Here is a 23,434-nt window from a genome sequence, read left to right as displayed (position 1 = left end):
CATTAATAGGGATTAAACAGGGAGCAAAATTATTGTGGTTCTTCTGTAATTTGCAACTCTTTTAAGTTCGATTGTATACAATTACTCAGCTATCCCATAGAAATAGGACACTACCTGCTGGTTTAGTAGATAAATAATAGAACAGAGAAATATGCTGCATATCTGTTCAGTTACATATTAGCTTTGGATTGTGAATCCTGAGGGCTCAGAGACATTTGTCTGTTTTGTCTGTGATCCCCCAAATGGTGTCATGTATTCACTAGGGCTGTCACGATCATGAAATTTTAGTTGACAGTTAATTGACATACAGATAATCGCGATTAACGATTTAATTGTTTTTTTGTTTTTTTTGTTTTTTTTTTTGTCTATTTTGGCCTTTCTCCCCAATTTTACTTGGCCAATTACCCTGTTTTCTGAGCCATCTGTCTTTCCAAGTTCAGTGAATTGGGTGGGGTGGTGGATCCGTAGATGATTTTTTTTATATTTGTGGTATTAGCGCTTTTGACTGCCACCTTTTTGTTGCAAATCTGACAAATTGCCTCCTCCAAGTTATCAGGCTCTCCTTTTTCATTTGGCTTAAAACCAAAATGTGCCCACAGCGGTGCTGTGGTGTTTGGCTTTGCAATGACGTCCATGATGTTAATGTCAACACATGTGCGTCGAAATGCAGTCGTCGAATATTATAGAATAAGCGTCTCAAGATAAACAGTTTGTTGGCGCTAATTCACCACTTGTGCCAGGGGCGCAACAAGATGATGTCATTAAAAGAGTGCCAGTCAAACAACAAACGGTGGAAAACGACATGGAAATACTGATAGAAATATGACATTTCTGTTAGTTTCATCCAGCTGTTTAACAATTATGCAAAATGGCCGCGGTCAGGTCAAATAATCACGATCATGTAATAATTGTGACAGCCCTAGTATTCACATCTAAAACTTAGAATACTGTCAGTTGGTAATGATGATGATGACAGTGATGTGTATCTTTCTTCATTTTTTTTCCCAGTTCAGTACAAGCTTCAGTGGGCCAGTATGATATGCCAAGGTGTGTGGTGTGAAGGAGCTCGATTGAGTGTCCTAATGCTGGCATTGTGCTGCACGCTAGCACCCTCGCCCACCCATGCCTTTATCTATGCTGTGAGTTATCTCTGTGAAGGACTTTAGAATTTGACAAACTGTAGCCTAGAAGTGATTCCATGAATTGTAAATATGATTTGGTTGAAGATTATACTCATGACATGATTCCTTTTTTTTTTTTTTGTTCTTTTTGGTTTTTTTGGCAGTATTATAACAATATGACCTCCATGTTGTTTGAGGACCTGCCTGCCTTGTTTGGATCCCCGCTTTCCAAGGATGGACTAATGGTGAGAAAAGAGAAGGGTAACATACATAAGATATATAGGCTGTGATCCTCCATCGTATTAACTATTTTTTACCTTGTGCCCATAAGGGAATTCTGGTGGAGGCTCATCCACTCAATGGTTGCTCACCAATACAACCCCCATCTCCTCTACCACCATCCACCGATACAAACATCACCAAGTTCATAGCTCTCATAAGACGCTATGATTGTAATTTTGATATTAAGGTCAGTAAAAAGGTGTTTTTTTTTTAGGCCAGATACTCATCTGTGCCCTATGCGAATCAGAATGGACTAATGTCATGGATTTATTTTCAGGTGTTGCATGCACAACAGGCTGGATTCAGTGCTGCGATTGTTCATAACATGTACTCTGACACTCTGCTCAATATGAACTACAGCAATGGTAAAGTATCTTTTGAAAATGTCTTTACCCATTAATTATCAAGCACATTCATTAAAAAAGAGCAGTTGATGCAATCAAACGTGTAAATGCAATGCACACGTGACCGTCTCCCAACACGCACACAGTTATGATATCACAAGTAAAAGCAACAGGCAAATGTGATTGTTTTTCTTGATGTGGTTTTTGAAATACAATCCAAAGCTTTGAATGAAATCCATGTAACTATTTCATTTGGCTCCCCTGGCACTATTAAGGTGGCCACGGATTACATTTATCAAAAGATATGGCAGTTGTGCCTAAATTCATTTTAATTAGCTGTCCATTCACAGTAAAAGGATTGGATTAATGGGAGAGTCTGCGGAGTAATTTTAATGCGTATTTTCGATCGACCTACACCTTGACTAGCTGGCACTTGAATCTGTTCTTGAATGGTTCTTTTGAAAGCTGCGAAGTGGCCTTCACTGAATTCCTCACCTGTGACAGTCATCACTTCACCCATTCTTTCAAACAAACTCTCTACTCTAAAAAATATATGATCATCACTTGTTGATGCAGCAAATTAATTCCTTTTGTGAATTGATTTCCTTTAGAAAAAGGATTTTAAGTCAATTTTATTTGTATAGCCCAGTATCACAAATTACAAATTTACCTCAGCGGGCTTTACACCAGTACAGCATCCTTTCCTTAAGACCCTCACATCGGATAAGGAACAACGTCCTAAAAAACAAAAAACAAAAAAACAACAACCCTTGAACAGGGAGAAACCTCAGGGAGAGCAACACAGGAGGGCTCTTTAGACATAGACAGATGTGCAATGGATGTTGTGTGTACAGAATAAAACACAGTTTACAGAATACAACATTGAAAGAGGTTAACAGCATTGTAATGGAACTACTATAAGATATATGAAGATATATGACTATGGTGAGGAGGGGCAGCATGGTGGCGCAGTGGTTGGCACAGTCACCTCACAGCAAGAAGGTTCTGGGTTCAAGCCCTGTGGTAGTCCAACCTTGGGGGTTGTCCCATGTTGTCCTCTGTGTGGAGTTTGCATGTTCTCCCCGTGTCTGTGTGGGTTTCCGAGTCCAGGTGCTCCGGTTTCCTCCCACAGTCCAAAGATATGTAGATCAGGTGAATCGGTTGTACTAAATTGCCCCTAGGTATGAATGTGTGTGTGTGTGTGTGTGTGTGTGTGTGTGTGTGTGTGTGTGTGTGTGAATGTCTGTGTGAGTGATGGCCTGGCGACCTGTCCAGGGTGTCTCCCCGCCTGCCGCCCAATGACTGCTGGGATAGGCTCCGGCATCCCCGCAACCGCGAGAGCAGGATAAGCAGTTCGGATAATGGATGGATGGATGGATAGATGATGAGGGGGATGCCAAGCAGTGTCCAGGTGGCGACCACCGTCACCATGGAGACCTGGAAGGAGGACAGACTACACATATAAAGTTCTAAAATCAAATTCAAAAACGTCAATGTAATGTTTAAATTCTTTTATAAATGTAAATAGCTTCCAATGCTTGGCAATCGCACCTATCTAAAGGATCGCACATTTCCGGGGGTTTCTTCTTTCCTTTCTTTCAACCCACTACCGCTTAAAATGAAATGAATCAAGAGCGCCCCATGCTATAACCATGAACCAAGTGTGCCACTCAGTGAATGAAATAAAACACCATCAAATTACAACACAAGAAACATCACATTATAAGCCATAAACATTACAACGTGCACACGGGGGAGACTCCCATCACGCCATTCACATACACAGGACAAGAGAAAGGAGAAGACATTCAGAGAGAGAGAAAAGACGCGAGAGAACATTTTGCAGTAGGCAATATTCAATACTCTTATTTCGTCGGCAGAACAGTCCTTGGTAAATTCATTGAGACAGAAATCGATCCGCCATGCAGTACAGGTTGTGAAATACACAATTTAAAGGCAGCTAATTGCAGGCTGAGGCAAAAAGATGAGTTTTAAGTCTGGGTGAAACAAACAAATGCATGTGTTAAGAGTCTGCATCAGCCATGGACAGGAAAGACCAAATTTTAGCTATGTTATATGCTTATCAAAGGAAAGGCTGGGATCAAACGTGAAGCCAAGATTTTTGGCTGCCACACTTTGTGAAATCCGAGTTGTCAATTGTTATTGTTACTTGATCTTGTCTAGCAGGGGCAACGACTAGCATATGTTTTATCCAAATTTTCTGGTTCATTTGTGCTTTCAAGTGTATTGATTTACCTTTCCTGAATGTTGGTACAGACTGTTATGCTAGGGTATTAGGCTATCTGAGATTCATGGTTTGAATCTCTGTCTTGTCTCTGGCTCAACCAGGTATTATGGAAGCCAGTAGAGCTAATACACCAATCAGCCAAAACATTAAAACTACCTGCCTAATATTGCGTAGGTCTCCCTCGTGTCGCCAAAAGAGCTCTGACCCATCAAGACATGGGCTCCACAAGACCTCTGAAGGTGTCCTCTGGTATCTGGCACCAAGATGTTAGCAGCAGATCCTTTAAGTCTGTAAGTTCCGAGGTGGGGCTTCCATGGAACAGACTTGTTTTTTCCAGCACATCCCACATATGCTCAATCGGATTGAGATCTGGGGAATTTGGAGGCCAAGACTACACCTTAAATGCTGTCATGTTCCTCAAACCATTCCTGAACAACAATTTTTGCAGCGTGGTTGAGTGCATTGTCCTGCTGAAAGAGGCCACAGCCAATAGGGAATACCATTACCATGAAGGGGTGTGCCTAGTCTGCAGCAATGTTTAGGTAGTTGGCATGTGTCAAAGTAACAGCCACATGAATGCTAGGACCCAAGGTTTCCCAGAAGAACATTGCCCAGAGCATTACACTGTCTCTGCCAGCTTGCCTTCTTCCCATAGTGCATCCTGGTGCCATCTCTTCCCCAGATACACGCCACACGCACCTGGTCGTTCACGTGATATAAAAAAAAACATGATTCATCAGACGAGGCAAACTTCTTGCACTGCTCCATGGTCCAGTTCTGACGCTCACGGTCCCATTGGAGGCACTTTCAGTGCTGGACAGGGGTCAGCATGGGCACTCTGACCGGTCTGTGGCTACGTAGCCCCATACACAGCAAGCTACGATGCACTGTGTTCTGACACCTGTCTATCGTAGCCAGCATTGTCTATCTTCTATTATCTATCTGTGTTCTGACATCTGTCTATCGTAGTTCAGCAATTTGAGCTACAGTACCTCTTCTGTAGGGTCGGACTGGACGGGCTAGACCTCGCTTCCTGTGCGCATCAGTGATTCTTGGGCACCCATGACCCTGTTGTTGGTCACCAGTTGTCCTTCCGTGGACCACTTTTGGTAGGTATTGACCACTGCATACCTGGAACACCCCACAAGACTTGTTGTTTCCGAGATGCTCTGACCCAGTCATCTAGCCGTCACAATTTGGCTCTTGTCAAAGTCGCTCAGATCTATTCGCTTGCCCATTTTTCATGCTTCCAACACATCAACTTCAACAACTGATTGTTCACTTGCTGCATAATATACTCCACCACTTGACAGGTGCCATTGTAATGAGATAATCAATGTTATTTTGTTACCTGTCAGTGGTTTTAATCCTTTGGCTGATCGGTGTATGTCCCGCAATCACAATTAGTGATTCCTACAGGTGGTGGGTCTCTTGTACAGTTGCGGGTGGGGGGAAATGTAATGTGTGTGGATGCTCAAATTGCTCATCCCAGATCCACAGTGTAAAGCTGCTCCAGCATCTGTAGGAGTTACCTATCGTGATAGCCAGACATATTAACCCTACCAGCTCAAGCAGACCGACTAAAAATGTCCATCCCATTTAGTTTCTTCTGCTTTCCTCAACCATGCCAGTTGCTCCCTCTGTGCACTGTAATTGGACGTTTGATTACAGTGAATTTAGGTATGATGACCACACAGTCTTATAAGAAATGCAATATGTGGCCCTGAAACAGAGAGAAATGCATTGACAGTTTTTCATTTAGCCTTCATAACACCAGAAAAAGCAAAAAGACAATACCTTTATGGATTTCATTTTAAAGATTTTGAATGGATTTGGATCAGAAAGTGACAAAAACTATATCTCACTGAGGGAAAGCAGTATTGCCTTTTTTGTACTTCAGTGTACATAACATTTCAAAGAAAAACAATGGCCTGAGTGTTTTGCTTTTATCTGTGGCATCATAACCGCATATGTTTGAAAACAATCACATTTCAACATGTTTGATCATTTCAATTTCATTTCTTACAGCACAAATTCTGTTCAATAACCGACCATATTTTACTGAGTTACCCTAAATATGATAGGTGCTACCATCACCTATGGTAAAGTAAACGGTGTTCTTCTCATGGTTGCAACAGACACCATTGCAGAGGAGATTGAGATCCCATCAGTATTCACCAGCTACTATGCTTCAAAAATTCTTAGGAAGCTAATCATTCCAGAACAAGGGTAAGTAAACACATTCCAATATTTCCGAAAATTATCCTACTGTGTCTTTTTTTTTATTTGCATTTCATTTTTTTATTTTTTCATTTTCATTTGATGATGTAACAATCATTTGTTATACTCCATAGATGTCCAATCCATAGAAAAATATGTTTAAAACATAATATTACATTTTTAACCACTGGCCTGCTGTTGGCTGGATATCCTTTGGGTGAAGGGCCATTCCAAATACACATTGGACACTGTTGAGCATAGAAAGCACAGCATTATGGTAGCTCTTGGCACACTCAAACTAGTTTGACTCACCAGATGTGGAGCGCTGGAATAATTTTGTTTTTTTAGAAAATATGGTGCAGGCTTGGTCGGGCATCTCTACAGACAGAATTGGCCATGTCTGCGGGTGGGAAGCCAGATGTGGGTATGTGTCCTGGTCCCTGCACTAGCACCTTCTCTGGTCGATCGGGGTGCCTGTTCGGGGTGGGAGGGAAAACTGGGGGGAATAGCATGATCCTCCCATGCGCTACGTCCCCCTAGCGAAACTCCTCGATGGGTGGAAAGAAGCGGACGGTGACTCCACATGTATCAGAGGAGGCATGTGGTAGTCTGCAGCCCACCCTGGCTTGGCAGATGGGATGGAGTAGTGACCGGGATGGCTTGGAAGAGTAGAGACAATGTCAGTTTAACAATAAGAGTCACAGTTAAAACACAGCTACATGATAATAGTAATATAATCAAAGTACTGTGCATCTCAATGGATTATAAGATAAAACAAGCCATATTTTCTGCCTTTTTAAAGGTGTTTTCAAAAATTATACAGAACAAAACAAACAAAACTAGAGATGAGTAAATAAGTTGGTTAATTAATTAATTAATTGATTGATTGGTTGATTGGTCGATCAATTGAAACAAATGAACCAGAGGGGGGGGGGAAGAAAAGGAAGGAGGTGGGGGGGGGTTATGTCAATCAGGACAGAGATTGAAGAGTGTTGAAGACCATCAAAAAAGATCCCCGTTGTTGGTAGGCAACAGAATAGACCGCCACGCCACCTGGATGGCCAAATAGTAACCTATACGTTAAGTAAACAGTACAACCAATGGTTTGGGCTTTGCTCGGTTCCATGCCGAGTGTCAATGTATAACATAACCCCATTCTTTGTCTTGTTGTGAAAGCTTTTCAGAGATGTCAATCCGTTTAATATGGCAGCGATATCCATTCAGCTAGCCAGGTTACATTAGCCAATCTAGCCATGTGAATATGGCATAGAGCTCAGTGGGGCGCTAAGTGATACTAGTATTAAATGAAAAGATGGTGTAGCTAGCATCTACGTTTACTGGGGCATTCAGCAGTGGAGCAATAACTCGGTTGAAGAAAGCCTCCGTGTCCTCAGGCTTGTCAAAGATATCTCTCTTACCTCAATAAGTCACTTGCAGCTTTGTAGTGGGGAGTAGACTGTACTGTACACCAGCGGTATCTTTCAGCTTTGCTTTGACATTCTTGAAAACAGCCCACCAATGGGCAATATCTGCGGCCAGTCCTGGAAGATGTGCACCCTGCATTTGTGGAACTACAGCTCACCCTTCTACCGTGACAGTTGGAGTATTTCTCGCCTGACCATGATGCACCCATACGATGATGGTCCGGGGTTGTTTGGGTTCTGTTGGTTTGGATGCTAGGCTTCTATAAGCCCGATCACAGATAGGCAGCTGGTTAGGTTGGATGGGCATCCTCAGGGTTTCGTTGAAGAAGTCTTCCATGAATGCAGTCACCTGCGGTTCCCCCATATCCTCTGGGATGCCTATCACTCGTAGGTTTTGACGGCGGCTGCAGGATTACATATCATGTAGCCTCTCACACAGATTAGCATTGCTCTTTGCTATCTGGGCGTAAAAGCTCCCCAAATTTGTAATTCTTGAGTCCACCTCTTGCAGTGAATTTTCAACGTTTGCCAGATGACCGCCGATTGAGAGTACGGTTGATTGCAAGTTGTTGGTTGACGTGTGGGTCTCTTCTCTAAACTTTTCTATGAGGCTAATCACATTAGCCAGTGTAGGTTTGGGAACCTTAACACTAGCTACCTCCATACTATTGTCTTCACTCGTAGTTTCACAATCACGAGTGTCCTTTTTCTTCAGTTGTTTTGGCATGTTACGAGTAAAATGCATTGTTACTAGTTATCAGATAAAGTTGTAGATAAGGAAAATAAGTTGGCAACAAATTATTGTAAAAAAAAAAAGTCGTAGGAGCTGGTCTGGTACACGTCTACTCACTATCCATGCTCAGCAGTGCCCCTTTTGTTGATGTATTGATGGAAACCAGAAGTCATTCATTCGAATGGTGGCTGAGTGACAGACTAACAGACTAGTGACTCCCTGGGGCCGTTGGCTCTGCTGACCAATGGATGGCAGATACTTTGGACTGTCCCAAACTTTGCAATGAAAACGGACCATCAGAGCAACGAGGAGTAGGAAGTAAATGGTATTATCAGCTTGTAAACAAAAGAGCTCTCCTTTATTCAGACAAATAAACACTATTTTTTTTAAAAATTGAACATCTCATCTTGGTTGATACCAGTGTGCCGGTGATCATTATTTAAGACTATCTGACTCCGCTGTGCTTTTCTGGGGATGGAGATTCCGCTGGAGAAAGCCAAAGTCTGTAGAGATAGTAAGTCGAACCCACTGCCATTAACTGCAGTTAGATATATACAAAGAAAGCAGTACCATGCTTTGAACATCGGGGGCAGTGTCGAGCATCCACTAAACAGTAGAATACATGATGGTGAATGAAGATAAATGCTATAAAATTATCTTCATAGTCTCTTTCAAATATTTATTAGTAACTGGACTATGGACTATTACTATCTTTGCTACACGGTCTAATGTTTGAATACAACACTATAAACCGAAATGCCGTCAATGTTTGTGATATGATCTCTCTAAGAATATTTCCACAAGCATGAGGCTACACAACATTGTTTGGTTAGCTGGCTCATGAATATTACTGACAGGCTGCTCTGATTAGGACTCAATAATGAGGCATCTTTCGTGTTGCACAACTCTCTCCCAGATGCACACCATGACCTTAACCACACCAAACTCATAATGTTGCCTAAATTCAACCATCTCTAGCATTCTCACCTATACATTCAATCGTCTCTACATATCCCAGGCAAAAGTTTCTATTTGTGTGGTGTCCTATATGGTGCTAGCCAACTAGCCAGCAGATATTAGGATAGCAACTAAATATTATGACAGAGATGGTTTCATAGAGATAAACTACAGGTTAACATTGGTTATATCAGATTTGAATAACGCAACACTGGAGATGGACGTATACAGAAAAATGATAATAAAGGGATCTTACTGTGTTGAAAAGATTATTATTAGTATATTAATAAATGTTGTTGATGTAAAAAATGATGTGCACTGCAGCCACCAGCCTCAATGAACAGCCCAACCAGGATTCTGCTTTACATTTTACAATGGGACATTTCTTTTTTTTTGTGATCAAATATTTTTTATTTTATCATTTTTTAAACAAGACACACAAATGAACAATAATGCAAACAAAAGCCCACCCACAAACAAGAAAAAAAAGGGGGGGGGGAACTACAGAAAAAATTGCAAAAAAGAAACGGCATACAGTACTCGGTCAGTGTTCAGTCAATAAAGTTCTTCAACTCAGCGGCCACAGAATTCCACATGTCTATAGTTCCAGCCCTTGCTCCATGGATCCTTGCTGTCAAGAGCTCCAAATATACAATGTCCAGATATAAGAGGACCAATGACGAGATGACAAATCATCTGGAGCTTTCCAACGCATAGCAACCATCTTCTTGGCTGCTGTGAGTCCCGGCAGCAATATGCGCTGCTTGATTAGTGGTACATGTAGTGCAGAGAAGTCATTTAGAAGTAATACCGCAGGCTCAGTGGAATGGGACATTTCTTGATGATATCCTATTCTCCTAAATATTTCTTAAGAAGCATCCTATTGTAAAACATCCAGTTGAGTCCTGAACTGGGGTATGCAACCAGCAGATTGTCAAAGATACAAGATCATTGATGGACCGCTGATCATACTGTTCATGACAGCAGTCGTGAATGTTCATGATAAGATTTTCATACTCAGAGAAAAAAATAATTTTTCCTAAATGGTTCATGATTTCATGATTATAAGAGCATCGAGGTGTATCTTCTTATCCACCATCTCCTAATATTATTAAAATCACAAAAAAAGTATCATCTCTTACTACTACTATTACTTTCAGCTGCTCCTGTTATGGGTCACCGCAGCGGATCATCGTTTCAGTCTCTTCCTGTCCTCTGCCAGCTACCAGCCACCTGCATGTCCTCTCTCACCACATCCATAAACCTCCTCATTGGCCTTCCTCTTTTCCTCTTCCCTGGCAGCTCCATATTCAGCTTCCTTCTCCCAATATACCCAGCATCTGCCCTCCACACATGTCCAAACCATCTCAATCTTACCTCTCTTGCTTTGTCTCCAAACAATCCAACCTGAGCTGTCCCTCTAATATACTCGTTCCTAATCCTGTCCTTCTTCATCACTCCCAGTGACCTTTGCATCTTCAACTCTGCCAACTCCAGCTCCGCCTGTTGTCTTTTCATCAGTGCCACTGTCTCCAAACCATATAACATAGCTGGTCTCACAACCATCTTGTAAACCTTCCCTGTAACTTTCATCTTAAACTGTTGTATATTTACACCATACATGTGTTCTGAAAATGAACACATGTATGGAAGTTACACTCGGCACGTTCACCAAATAAAAGGTTGTCTTTTTATTTAACATTAGCCATCATTAACAGCAGCCATAGTCTCTGAACCCAGAGCCACACCCCAAGCTCTTTATTTTATTCAACAAGCATAACCAATAACCGCCCATCCATGATGAGATCACCAATAATGAACAGCTTGGACAGCATGTACCAATCAAGATTGTCAACACATCCTGTGCTGAGAACACCACAGCTCCTCCCCTGTAAATCCATACTTCCATGTTTTGGGTTTTTTTTTTTGACAGTCAGACATCTGCATCTCACAGTCACAGATTCAGTCTTTCAGGAGGATGTCTTTTTGTCATTGGACAAGTGTTCAGTTCAACAACCTGTGGTGGTGGTGCTCTTGAGTTTTCCTCCACTGTATATGGCACAGACTGTTGTTCCAACCATTGTCTGCACATCACTCATCGTAGTCCCAACATGTTCTACACAAGGAGAGTCCTCTCCCTATGTCAACCAAATTTGATTTCCTTTGGTATTCAGTATTTGATTTACATGTCTTTTCACACAATTTCCTTTCACTTCAACACTAAGTTACCGGACCCAACACTTCACATATTACTCCATTCAACCATTTCTTCCCTCCGCTGTAATTCTTCACTAACACCTGTTGGCCAGTCGTGAAACACCTGACATGAGGAAGGTTTTGTTCCGTTTTAGTTTGCATTCTCTGAGAGAACTGAGGTTTGATAAGTGACAACCTGGTTAGCACCTGTCTTCTTAGAAATAGCTCAGCTGGGGTCTTTCCTGTCTTAGTATGTGGTGTGTTTCTGTAACCAAACAGAAAACTGGCCACACAGGGCCCAAGTGTCATTTTACCAATAGCTCGATTCTTGGCTAGTGATTTCTTGAGATTTTGCACTAATCTTTCAGCTAGACCATTACTTGCAGGATGGTAAGCAGATGATTTAATGTGGTTCACTCAATTTTTGGTTAAAAATTACCCAAATTATTGTGATACAAACTGAGGTCCATTGTCTGTTACTACTTCTTTTGGTAACCCGTACGCAGCGAAAAAATGTCTCAGTACTTCTTCTATTGCTTTAGCTGAAGTGGTAGTGTGCCTGTGAATGATCTGTGGCCATCTAGCATACACATCCGAATCAGAATCAGAAACACTTATTTCATTTCATGTACGCAAGTACATGAAATGAAATGAAATGCAATATCGTTTCCTCCAGCCCACAGCAGTGCAACACAATGACAAAAACACATATCCAAAAACGCATATATCCAGACCAACACATAGTATATCCAAATTAAACAAAAAAAAATCACAGTCCAATAGAATGAACGCCAGCCAAGATGACTATCGGAACTGCCAGTCTGCATGGGCTAGCAGTTAGCTTGGCCTGCCCTCGCTTCTGCATCCTGTCAGACCCCCCCATAGTGTTACCTCTTCGGGCACAGCTCCAGGCAGGGCCATGGTCTCTGGGCCCACAGGACAGCAGACCAAGCTCTCCCAGCCAATCCAGCGCCAGCTCTCCCAGCCATCAAACGAAGACACAAAGTTAGACACAGACGTGGACAAAGACACTGCATGGACGGTACTGGGTGAGGCTGCTGCAAACGTGAATTCGCGCTGCCATCTTCCCACACCGGAAGCGGAACATCCATCACTACCAAGAACATCTGCTTGTTGTCTTCAGCAAAATCTAGATGTATTCTTTCCCAGGGACTTCCAGCACATTTCCATGTATGTACTGGTGTGGTAACAGGCTGCTGTTGGCAAGTAGTACACTCACTGACCTCACGTTCAATACTTTCATCTAATGTGGGCCACCAAAAGAGACTTCTGGCCAAGGATTTCATCTTAACCATTCCCCAGTGTTGCACATGCAATTCTGATAGTAATCTCTCTCAGTTTCTTAGAAACTACCACGCATAACCCCCACAATAGGCAATCATCATCTATAGTCAACTCAAATTTTCTCTGAAAATAAGGCTTCACTGACTCATTCTGTACATGTTTAGGCCAGCCTGTCATTACCAGCTGCTTTACCACTTTCAAAACAGGATCCTTGTCTGTTTCTCTAGCTATCGCTCTAGCTGTGAGATTAAAGTTAACTCTTAACTTACCCTTCTGTCGCAAATCACAGCTGACACTCTTCTCCACCCACTCCACCCTGCCTGCATTCTCTTCTGCATTCCCCGTTACTTTGAACAGTTGACCCCAAGTATTTAAACTCATTCACCTTCATCATCTCTACTCCTTGCATCCTCGCTATTCCGCTGTCCTCCCTCTCATTCAGGCATATGTATTCCATCTTGTTCCTATTGACTTTCATTCCTCTTCTCTCCGTTTCATACCGCCACCTCTCCAGGCTCTCTGCAGCCACTCCCTACTCTTGCTACAGATCACAATGTCATCTGCGGACATCATAGGCCACAGAGACTCCTGCCTCATCTCTTCTGTCAACCTGTCCATCAACATCCCAAACAAGAAAGGGCTCAGAGCTGATCCTTGATGTAATCCTACCTCCACCTTGAACTTATCTGTCATTCCTACCGCACACCTCGCCACTCTCATACTGCCCTCATACTTATCCTGCACCACTCCTACATACTTCTCTGCCACTCCCAACTTCCTCATACCATTGCTCCTGTCTCAGCACCCTGTCATAAGATTTCTCTAAAATCACAAAGACACAATGTAACTCCTTGTGGCCTTCTCTATACTTCTCCATCAACATTCTATACTCTTTTGTAGCATGAAATCATACTGCTGCTCCGAAGTCTCACTGACCTCAATCCATTTTACTCTGTTTAGCCTGGTTCTAGGACTCAAATTTGCACACTTGAGGTGGCTTCACATATTCTTGATGATGGAACATCTCTGTTCCAGAGAATCTCTGGGAAAATGGTCCAATAAAACAGCGGTAGCACACCACATGCACAACTGCTTCCATTGTTTTTATCACCTGCACTATCAGTATCAAACAGGGCTTAAAGTATTCTGGCACCGTGCCAGATTTCCGGCGTGCGGCATTTGGCTGCGGGGGAAAAAAAGTCTTATATTTTTAAAAAAAACGTCTTGATATCATCACCATCACTTTCGAGTTTATGAGTTCGTCTGCCAATGATATGAGAGGAGCACAACTCTCCCGCTCTCAAGCTAACATTATTAGCCAATCAGAAGTAGAATGGGGCGGGTCTTGGAAAAATGTGCTTCAACCGAGTCCTAAGCTTCATAGACGCCCGAGTAGAGAGACGTCACGTCGAAGGAGAGTAGGATGGAGAGTAAGTTCATTAATCCTGGGGAAGATGCCCTCCTAGGTGATAAAGGATTAAAAAATAAATGGCGCTGGCCGTGGATAGAAGAGATAGGGAAGGACGGTAAGCCTTTTGGTAGCTGGTGTAAGAAGTTAAGAGAAGCAGGTGCTTGCTTCTAAACTTTGTGCTCGAGAAAGCTAGTATATGCAACTAGCGGGAAAAAGTGTTACTGTGGCAGGATGTCATGAGTCAGACCCCGCTCATAGAGCAGCTGTTCGTGCTCTCCTACACACAACGCGGTTACCGGGAGCAACAACCACAGCTGATGTACCGGCATCAATAACTGACCGTGTGTGTGACTTGAAAATACGCGTGTGCACGTTCATCGCAGAGCACGATCTGTCTTTCAAGCTCGCCCAACCCCTGGTGAATTTATTCAAAAAAATGGCTGAAGACAAAATTGCTATTGCCACCTACTGACCTTTCTTGTTATTGCAGTTTCAAAAGGCCCACCATAATCTGCAATCATTCATTTCCATATAATGTTGGTTTTTTTTAACCCTGCGAATGTGTCCACGCCACAGGACGACAACACCCCCCCCCCACACACACACACACACACACACACACACACACACACACACAAAGTTCAGGCTTGGGATTTTTTTTTTTTTGCTTTAACTCCTGCCACCAACATCAGACGTTGCGTTGTTAAAAATGTATTCATACCTATTTTCTTTTGTCTGAACAAAGTTCTTTTGTTTACAGCTTGCTATAAATTGTCATTGTAACCTGTCCAAGGAGTTTTTCAGCAGCTAATGTGTAATCGTGCTTTGTCTGTTGGACACTGATTATCAAATAATGTTTGTTTTGTTTTTTTCTGTAAAAGTCTTGTCACATAATCGACACATGTCATTTATTTCGGATTCAGTTTTTTTGGTGTTTTTTTTTTCATTTGAGGTAACTGATCCATATGCCAGATCTCACCTCTTACCGTGTGAAAAATTATCCATTATAACAAATCCCCTTGGCACTGTTTCATAAGGGCACTGGTGAGTGTAGCACAGTTCAGGCCCACCCTCGATGATTCTGATGGATTTAAGAAATACAAACAACCTGTTATGTTTTTTTCCAACTATTTCTGAATCATAATGGTTTCTGCCAGACCACTCTCCTGTGCTAGCATAGTGCTAAAACATAGTAATGTGGAGATAGGTCGGGCTATGTGAGACTACACTTGAACCAGTGCACGTGACTTTATCTATTATACGCGTTTTCCCCCCATGCTCCCTTATATTCACAATCCACATCTTGGTTGTCTCAAGCCCTAAAAGTAATTTAATCTGTCTTCTCTACTTAATCTACATTGGTTTAAAGCAATATTGTGTAATTTTTCAGTGAATTTATTAAGATCTGTAATGTTTACACAACAAACTGAGACCTTTGGTCCATCCATACACCACTTAATTCCACTGCTATCGCCTCAGATGGTCTGGTGCGACACAGATGGGCAGTATTGTCCCCCAGCGAACGAGGCGTGATCTTTCCTTCACAAATAGTAAATGACACTCGCATGAAGCTTTATTAAAAAAAAAGTTCTTGGTTGGTAATGATTTTTCTGCTATTTCCATTACTTGTCCAGTAAATGTAAATGTACTGATTACTTGCCCTCGTTTTGCTGTGATGTTTACAACTTTCTTTTTTGTTTTGTAGACTTATTACAGAGTGAATTATTAGCTTGTTCATGGTAGAGGTTGCACCAAATTTGTGGTCCATTGCTAAACAGCAAAAAATTAAAATGCCATGTTTGTTTTTATCATGCCTCGAAGTGAACATAATTTCCTCTGCATGAAGAAATGGATCACTTTTCATTCATTGTTATCAAGACAATACTGCCCATGTGTGTTGCACCAGACAGACCATTTGAAGTGAGAGTAGTGGAATGAGGGACAGTTCACACAGATGCATCGCTTGGGAGAAACACTTTGAGCCAGAGTGCGAATTATACAGTGGCAATCGGGGGGGGGGGTCAACTTTTTCTCCAGGCCGTAAAGGGAACCCAGTACAGTGCAGGTGCTTGCTTCAGTGAACTTAAAGTCTTACAGTCCTTGCAGTATCTTGCTTGTTTAATGTAATGTCTGCAGTCTGTAGATGATGATACATCAAATTCATTACACCAGCTCATGGGCCACGTACCACACAACTGCTTTTGTAGTCAGGGATCACCAACAAAGTATTCTATAGCAAAACTGTCAGCAAATCAGGACCACACGAACACAAAATCAGCAGACCATCATTTCAGCTCAAACACAAACCCACACAATGCTGTACCAGAACCAAAGACACTATGAACATGCCAAAGAGGTAGGCAGATGTGTTACTACCATATGCATCTAGGCTTGTGCCTGACGAACATTAAAGGCATAGATAGACCACCCAGTAATCTAAAATTTTCAGCTGTTCTTTTACTGTGAAAATAATAGATAATAGAAAAAAAATTCCATATCATCTCATTCAACATCATCATCATCATTCTTTACTGTCAGTAGCCAACTCTTTATTAAAAGTCCTAGCATATTAGATGTACAGTGTGATTGCTGAGTGTTCCATCAGTTTCTGAAAGTACTATTTGCCTTAATATCTGGTATGGTGGCATACATCTTTAAGTGCAGTCTCCTTTGTAACTCACCATTTTGCTACTAGGTCTTGCCTGTTCAATGTCCTCCTGACCTCCTCCTGCCTGCTGACTGTCATTTTAACCACCCTCTGCTGCCTTAATACAACAGCACATACGTATAAAACTCACCGCCCATACTGTCCTTCTCAGTATTAAGCCTGCATGACAACCACAGAAAATACAGCCTGCATTATTATCTACTATCTATTAAGTCCTAATTTTTAAAAGTTTCAACTTACTCTTTTTAGCATCTTTATGCATGCTCCATAATCTAGGTAAGGAAATCACAGAAAGGTGAATCAGTTCATCTGGACACAACGTTTAGTGGGAGAAATGTTTCATCACTCATCCAAATGACTTTGTCAGTCTCAACTGACTGCAGGTGCCCCCACTCTTATAAACAATACAGCTGCATAACAACCGAAATCAACGATTGGTTTCATATGCAAATAGGCATGACCCTTAACTAGTGTTTCAGTGGCCGTCTGTACTATTGAGAGGATTGGGGAATAGTTGCAATCACAGCATTGTAAGATGGCAAAAGATGTACTCTTAGCCCGCCCTCAGTTCAGGGATGGATGTTCCCACTTAACATAAATGGCCTCTTTGACTCCCTGTTCAAACCAGCGTTCCTGCCTATCAAGGATGTGCACATCCTCATCCTTGGAAGAGTGGCCACTGGCCTGTAGATGGGTGTAGACTGTGGAGTCCTGACCTGACATGTTAGCTCTCCTGTGTTGTGCCATCCTGTTGGCCAGCGTCTGTTTAGTTTCCCCGATGTACAAGTCACTGCAGTCCTGACACTTCACAGTGTATTGTGGAGGGTGAAAGAAAGGAGACGAGACCACTTCTCCTTTTGACCACACAGCCGTGGGGTCGTTTATTTCCTCCAACCAACTCAAAATGAACAGTTCAATATCTTAAAACCTCAGCCTCATGTCTACCCACAATACCCCTTGCTAACCCCCGCCCACTGCCATAAAGGGACCATCTCTGGCTTGCATGGTGAATATCTACCTGGCAAGTAGGTCACTACACACGCCCCCCCCCCCAGAATTCACCATGACAAAAAGAGAAAAAAAAATCAGCATGACAAGGGATGAATAATGCAGCCAAAACGTCCCTCTTGAAGGGTGTAGGGGCAGAGGGGCGTCCACGCTGAGGGGGCTGGGCCAGTTGAACCGGCCTGTCCAAGTCTAGGTGGGCTGGCTTTGAGGCGGTCCACCAAAACCTGCTCCTGCTTATCACCAACATCCACCACAAAGTTCTTAGCCCCCGCCACCAGGACATGGAAGAGGCCATCGTAGGGGGCCGTAGCGGGGTACGGTGGGCATCATGCCGGATGAAGACGTACCCGGCCGACTGCAGGTCCTTGGGGATGTAAGACTGAGGGAGGCCATGCCGCGGAGTTGGGACTGGAGTGAAAAACCCCAGCGCTGTCCTGGAACATGGCCCATTGGTGGGCAGCAGACCAGGGTGCCACGTCATCTGAGAGAAAATCCCCCGGCACCCGCAGTGGTTGGCTGTAAACCAACTCAGCCAATGAGAACTGGAGGTGTTCCTTAGGGGCAGTCCGCAGGCCAAGCATGACCCATGGGGGCGAGTTGACCCAGCTGCTGTCTGTGAGGCTGGCCCGAAGAGCGGCCTTATAGGATGATGAAACCACTCTCATAAACTGTTGCCCTGCAGGTTGTATGTCGTGGTGCAATGTAGCTTCACCCCTAGGTTTTCAGCAACTGCAGTCCAGAGCTGGGATGTGAACTGCGGGCCCCGGTCAGAAGTGAGGTCAGATGGCTTGCCAAACCGGGCTACCCAGGACCTGATGAACGCCCGGGCCACCTCAGCAGATGTGATGGTTGACAATGGAATTACCTCTGGCCACCTAGTGGTCCTGGCTGCCATGTTAAGGAGATGAGTAAAACCACGGGAGGGGGGGAAGGGGTCATACTAGGTCCACATTGACATGGTCGAAATGCCTCCCAGACACTGCGAACAGCGCCAGAGGTGTCTTGGTGTGGCAGTGAACCTTGGAGCGCTGACATGCCACGCAGGTGCCTGCCCAGTCCTTGACATCCTTCCTGAGGCCATGCCACACAAATTTGGCCCCCACCAACTTCGTTGACGCATTCACAAGTGGGTGTGAAAGGCCAAGGATGGCATCGAAAACTTGTTGCTGCCAGCCTGTGGGCACCATGGGCTGAGGCTGACCTGTGGAGATGTCACAGAGAAGCATGGCCCCGGCATCATCGAACACCACTTCTTTCAACTGCAGCTTGGTGTCAGCAGTCCAGTAGGCCTGCACTTCTGTGTCAGCAGCCTGGTCTACAGCCATGGCTGTGTAGTCGAATCCAAAGTGGACGGCCCCCAGCATCGCCCGGGAGAGGCAGTCGGCAATGAAGTTGTCCTTGCCAGCAACGTGCCGGATGTTAGTGGTGAACTCCGAGATGTAAGAGAGCAGGTGCTGCTGGCGCCCAGACCACAGCTCGGTGGCTTTGGCCATGGCGAATGTCAGCGGTTTGTGGTCCACAAGCCAGAGAACTGGCGGCCTTCCAGCAGGAACCGGAAGTGGCGGATGGCGAGAAACAGACCAAGAAACTGCCGGCCGAAGATGCTGTATATCCTCTCACTGCTGCGCAGCTGGCGACTGAAAAAAGCGAGCGGCTGCCAGGCTCCACCAACCCACTGCTCATACACTGCCCCCATGGTGTAATCTGAGGCATCCGTGGTGGGTGCTACTGGGGCAGTTGATGATGGGTGCGCCAACAAGGCGGCAACAGCCTTAGCGTCCTCAAACGTCTGGTTTCTCTCTTCCGACCAGTCCACTGGGCCGTTGGGGTCCTTAGTCTTCAGAGCCTCATACAGGGGGCGCATGAGATGAGCCACCTGTGGTATGAACCAGTTGTAAAAGTTCACCATGCCCAGGAACTCCTGCAGGGACTTCACTGTGTTCGGGCGTGGGAATCTGGCAACAGCGTCCACCTTGTCAGGGAGGGAGGGGGGGTTGCTCTGTCCTTTGTAACCCAGTGCCCGAGGAAATCAATGGCTGGCAGGCCCAACTGGCACTTTGTCGAGTTGAAGATGAGCCCATGCTGCCTGAGCCACTCGAACAGCTGCCGGAGGTAGGCTAGGTGCTCCGCCACAGATGTACTGGCCACAAATATGTCGTCCAGATAAACAAACAAGAACGACATATCTCGCCCACAGAGTCCATGAGCCGCTGAAAGGTCTGTGCAGCCCCCTTGAGCCCAAACGGCATCCTCAGGAACTTGAACAGGCCGAACGGCGTGATTACTGCTGTCGTTGGCACATCCTGCGGGTGAACCAGCACCTGGTGGTAGCCGCGCATGAGGTCCACCTTGGAGAAGATGACCGCCCCCGCCAAGTGCACGGAGAAGTCCTGGGTGTGCGGGGCGGGGTAGCAGTCTGGCGTCATGACGTTGTTGAGGTGGCAGTAATCACCACATGGGTGCCAGCTGGCGTTAGCCTTCGTGACCATATGCAGGGGGGAGGCCCACGGACTGTTGGAACGGCGCATGATGCCGAGTCACTCCATGTTGGCAAACTCCTCCTTGGTGATGGCGAGCTTGGCCGGGTCGAGGCGCCGTGCACAGGCATAGACTGGGGGGCCAGTGGTGGTGATGTAGTGTTCCACTCCGTACTTGGTAACTGCTGATAAGAAGATGGACGTTGTGAGGTCCGGGAACTCAGTGAGCAGATGCTGAAATTCATCCCCGGTGGCAATCATGTTGGACAAGCCGATGAGACCCGCCTCCCCCAACGTACATGGGAAGGAGCAGAAGGAGACAGCGTCAGTCAAGCAGCGGTTTTTCCCGTCTACCAACAGTCCATGAGCACGCAGGAAATCCGCACCCAGGAGAGGAATGGCCCCCTCGACATTACAAAGTCCCAGCCAAACTGCCGACCTCCAAAAACCACCTCCACATACCTGGTGCCATAGGTGCGTACGGGGGTGCTGTTAGCAGCATCCATGGGGGGGGGGGCGAATCTGCCGGCCATCGCATCCACTGGTGTCACAGGCAGGATGCTCCGCTGCGCGCCCGAATCAACTAGCAACCGCCGGCCGGAGATGGTGTCCTGAATAAGAAGCAGCCTGCCTTCCTAGCCAACGCTCAGGGCCGCCACTGAGCGCCAGCCCTGGCTTTTCCTGCCCCGCTGAAAGTGCTTTGGTTCCAAACCTAGCATTGTAGAAGCACAGTCTCTCTCAGTCCTGCTGCCGATGAGAAACTGCTGCCGCAGCGACGCCCACAGCCTCAACCGGTGGTGGTGAAAGAGTGTGGGCAGGCAGCACAGCGGCCGCACACTGCTGTCGGCTGGCAAGAAAAATCCTCTCAGCCTCTGCGGCCAACTCCCGAAAGTTGTTGGTGGTGGACAACTTGGAGCTAGCCAAGGCAGCACGGACGTGCGAGGGGAGCTGACGGAGGAACAGATGGCCGAAAAGGAAGGCGGGGTCACACAAACCCAGCTTAGTCAGCATCTTGTCCATTAGCTCCAATGGCTTGCGATCTCCCAAGCCTTGCAACGAAAACAACCATTCCGCCTACTCCACCTCTGCTAGCTCAAAAGCCTTTAACATGTGACTCTTAATCGTGCCGTACTTATCCATGGGCGGCAGGGCTTGCAGCAGGCCCAATATCCATGACGCTGTAGATGTTCCAAGTGCTGCCACGATGTAGTAGTACTTGGTCTCATCCATGGTGATGTTCCTAATCGCGAACTGGGCTTCGATGTGAGCGAACCATGCTGCCGCAGCTGTTTCCCAGAAGTCGGGCAGTTTGAGCGAGACGGCGTTAGTCACTGCTGCTGCACTGGTAGCTTCGTTTTCCATGGCTCATGTCGGGGTCACCAATGTGGAGGATGAAAGAAAGGAGACGAGACCACTTCTCCTTTTGACCACACAGCCATGGGGTTGTTTATTTCCTCCAACCAAGTCAAAATGAGCAGTTCAATATCTTAAAACCTCAGCCTCATGTCGACCCACAATACCCCTTGCTACCCCCCGCCCACTGTCTTAAAGGGACCGTCTCTGGCTCGCATGGTGAATATCTAACCTGCAAGTAGGTCACTACAGTATACTCTATTGCTCCTTATGTGCTGGGGGACCTGATCCTTGGGGTGGACCAGTTTCTGGCGCAGTGTGTTTTGGAGTTTAAAAGCAACTGAGATGCGGTGTTTGGAAAATATGTTTCTCAACTTTTCCGACACTCCCGCCACATACAGACTCACCACTGGTTTATGCTTAGGCAGCTGTTGTCCTTCTCCTCTCTTCAATTGGCTGATGCACTGTTTGGGCATCTTCCTGACACTGGAGCACAAATTAAGAGTCATCAGGATGCCGTACCACTAAGCTGACAATGTCCCCACTGAGACACTCTAGACAGGCTGCCAAGCCATCACATGGCCCCAGTGGTGATTGAGTAGGAAACATTTTTGGGAGCCAGCGGCTTTGCCTACTTCTTTAGTCTGAGTGACATGAGGGCCGCGACAAGTTTCAAACAAGGACTTAAAAAAAAGAATCAAAGATGGAGGAGAAACTGATTTTGCTGCAGCATGAGGAATTGTGTAATTTGCAAATTACACAATTCCTCACATTCAAGCAACAGTCTTGATATTCATGTTATAACAAGTACAAGTGTGGTTTGCAGGACAATTATTTCTTTTGCAGAGAAACTAGTTGTTAGTTGGGTAAATATGTGGAAGTAATGCACTGCAGTTCATCATCAAATGAAGACTGTGTTGTAGCTGTGATGTTTCTCTCAACAGCGGAAGAAGCAGAGGGACAAATTTATAAAAAAGAAACTTGTTTTTTTTGTTTTTGTTTTTTAATTTTGGCTGCTATGCCACCATCTGCATACCTGCCTACCTTTTCTTTGTGAACAGTCATGACTCATCTCTCCCGCTCTTCTTCTCCCCGCTCTTGCGACTTCAGTGCATTTTCAGTGCGCCTTGCATTTCTCTGTGTGAACGACCCCTTTAGTGTTGTAATGAAGTGCCAGATCTGGACTGTGTAAAAAACAATGTGTTGTTTACGCCCTCCAGATCTCTGTGAATGAATAGAATACTCAAAGTGAGATTGCATAACTTGTTTTTCGTTATTAAACCAATCAGGAATTGTAACTTTTACTGGATTCAACTGCTGAGTGTATTTGAAGAGCAGTCATCACTCATGTTTGTGCAGAGTTCATATCTTGATCAGGGATCCGTCTCATCAACAAATGTGATTCTTGTTGTTGAGAATATGCTGACACCTTTTTGACTTTGAAGCTGAGACATTTTTTAAATTTCTCTGTTCATCTTGTGTTTCTGTGTTTGGTTCACAGGACCTATGTGATTCTTAAACCGGAGTTTGCTTTTCCACTCTCTTACTATCTCATCCCATTCACTGGAGTGATTGCCCTGATCATACTTGTGATGTTTGTCATCTTGGTAAGTGTTTTCACCATGTTACAACCTCATTTGATATGTTTTCTCTTTATTCAGGGTATGATACAACTATGCTAGTAAGT

At 44.7% G+C, this 23,434-nt stretch overlaps 1 protein-coding gene across 2 annotated transcripts in view; it reads left to right on the top strand.

Annotated features, from left to right (window-relative positions):
* LOC130116868 (E3 ubiquitin-protein ligase RNF167-like) overlaps positions 1-23,434 on the top strand; it is a 42,117-nt gene that overhangs the window by 15,185 nt on the left and 3,498 nt on the right. Inside the window, exons 2-7 of one of the 2 annotated variants that reach the window (XM_056284953.1) lie at positions 1,009-1,139; positions 1,286-1,366; positions 1,453-1,590; positions 1,681-1,768; positions 6,134-6,224; positions 23,249-23,354. In XM_056284953.1, the coding sequence (XP_056140928.1) occupies positions 1,035-1,139; positions 1,286-1,366; positions 1,453-1,590; positions 1,681-1,768; positions 6,134-6,224; positions 23,249-23,354 (609 nt within the window). In that variant the 5' untranslated portion in view covers positions 1,009-1,034. The remainder of the gene's footprint in view (positions 1-1,008; positions 1,140-1,285; positions 1,367-1,452; positions 1,591-1,680; positions 1,769-6,133; positions 6,225-23,248; positions 23,355-23,434) is intronic. The other variant, XM_056284954.1, reaches the window with a different exon arrangement.

This window comes from Lampris incognitus, chromosome 8 (genome assembly GCF_029633865.1).
Source record: "Lampris incognitus isolate fLamInc1 chromosome 8, fLamInc1.hap2, whole genome shotgun sequence".
NCBI classification, from domain to species: Eukaryota; Metazoa; Chordata; class Actinopteri; order Lampriformes; family Lampridae; genus Lampris; species Lampris incognitus.
This window is presented reverse-complemented; position numbering and strand designations above follow the sequence as displayed.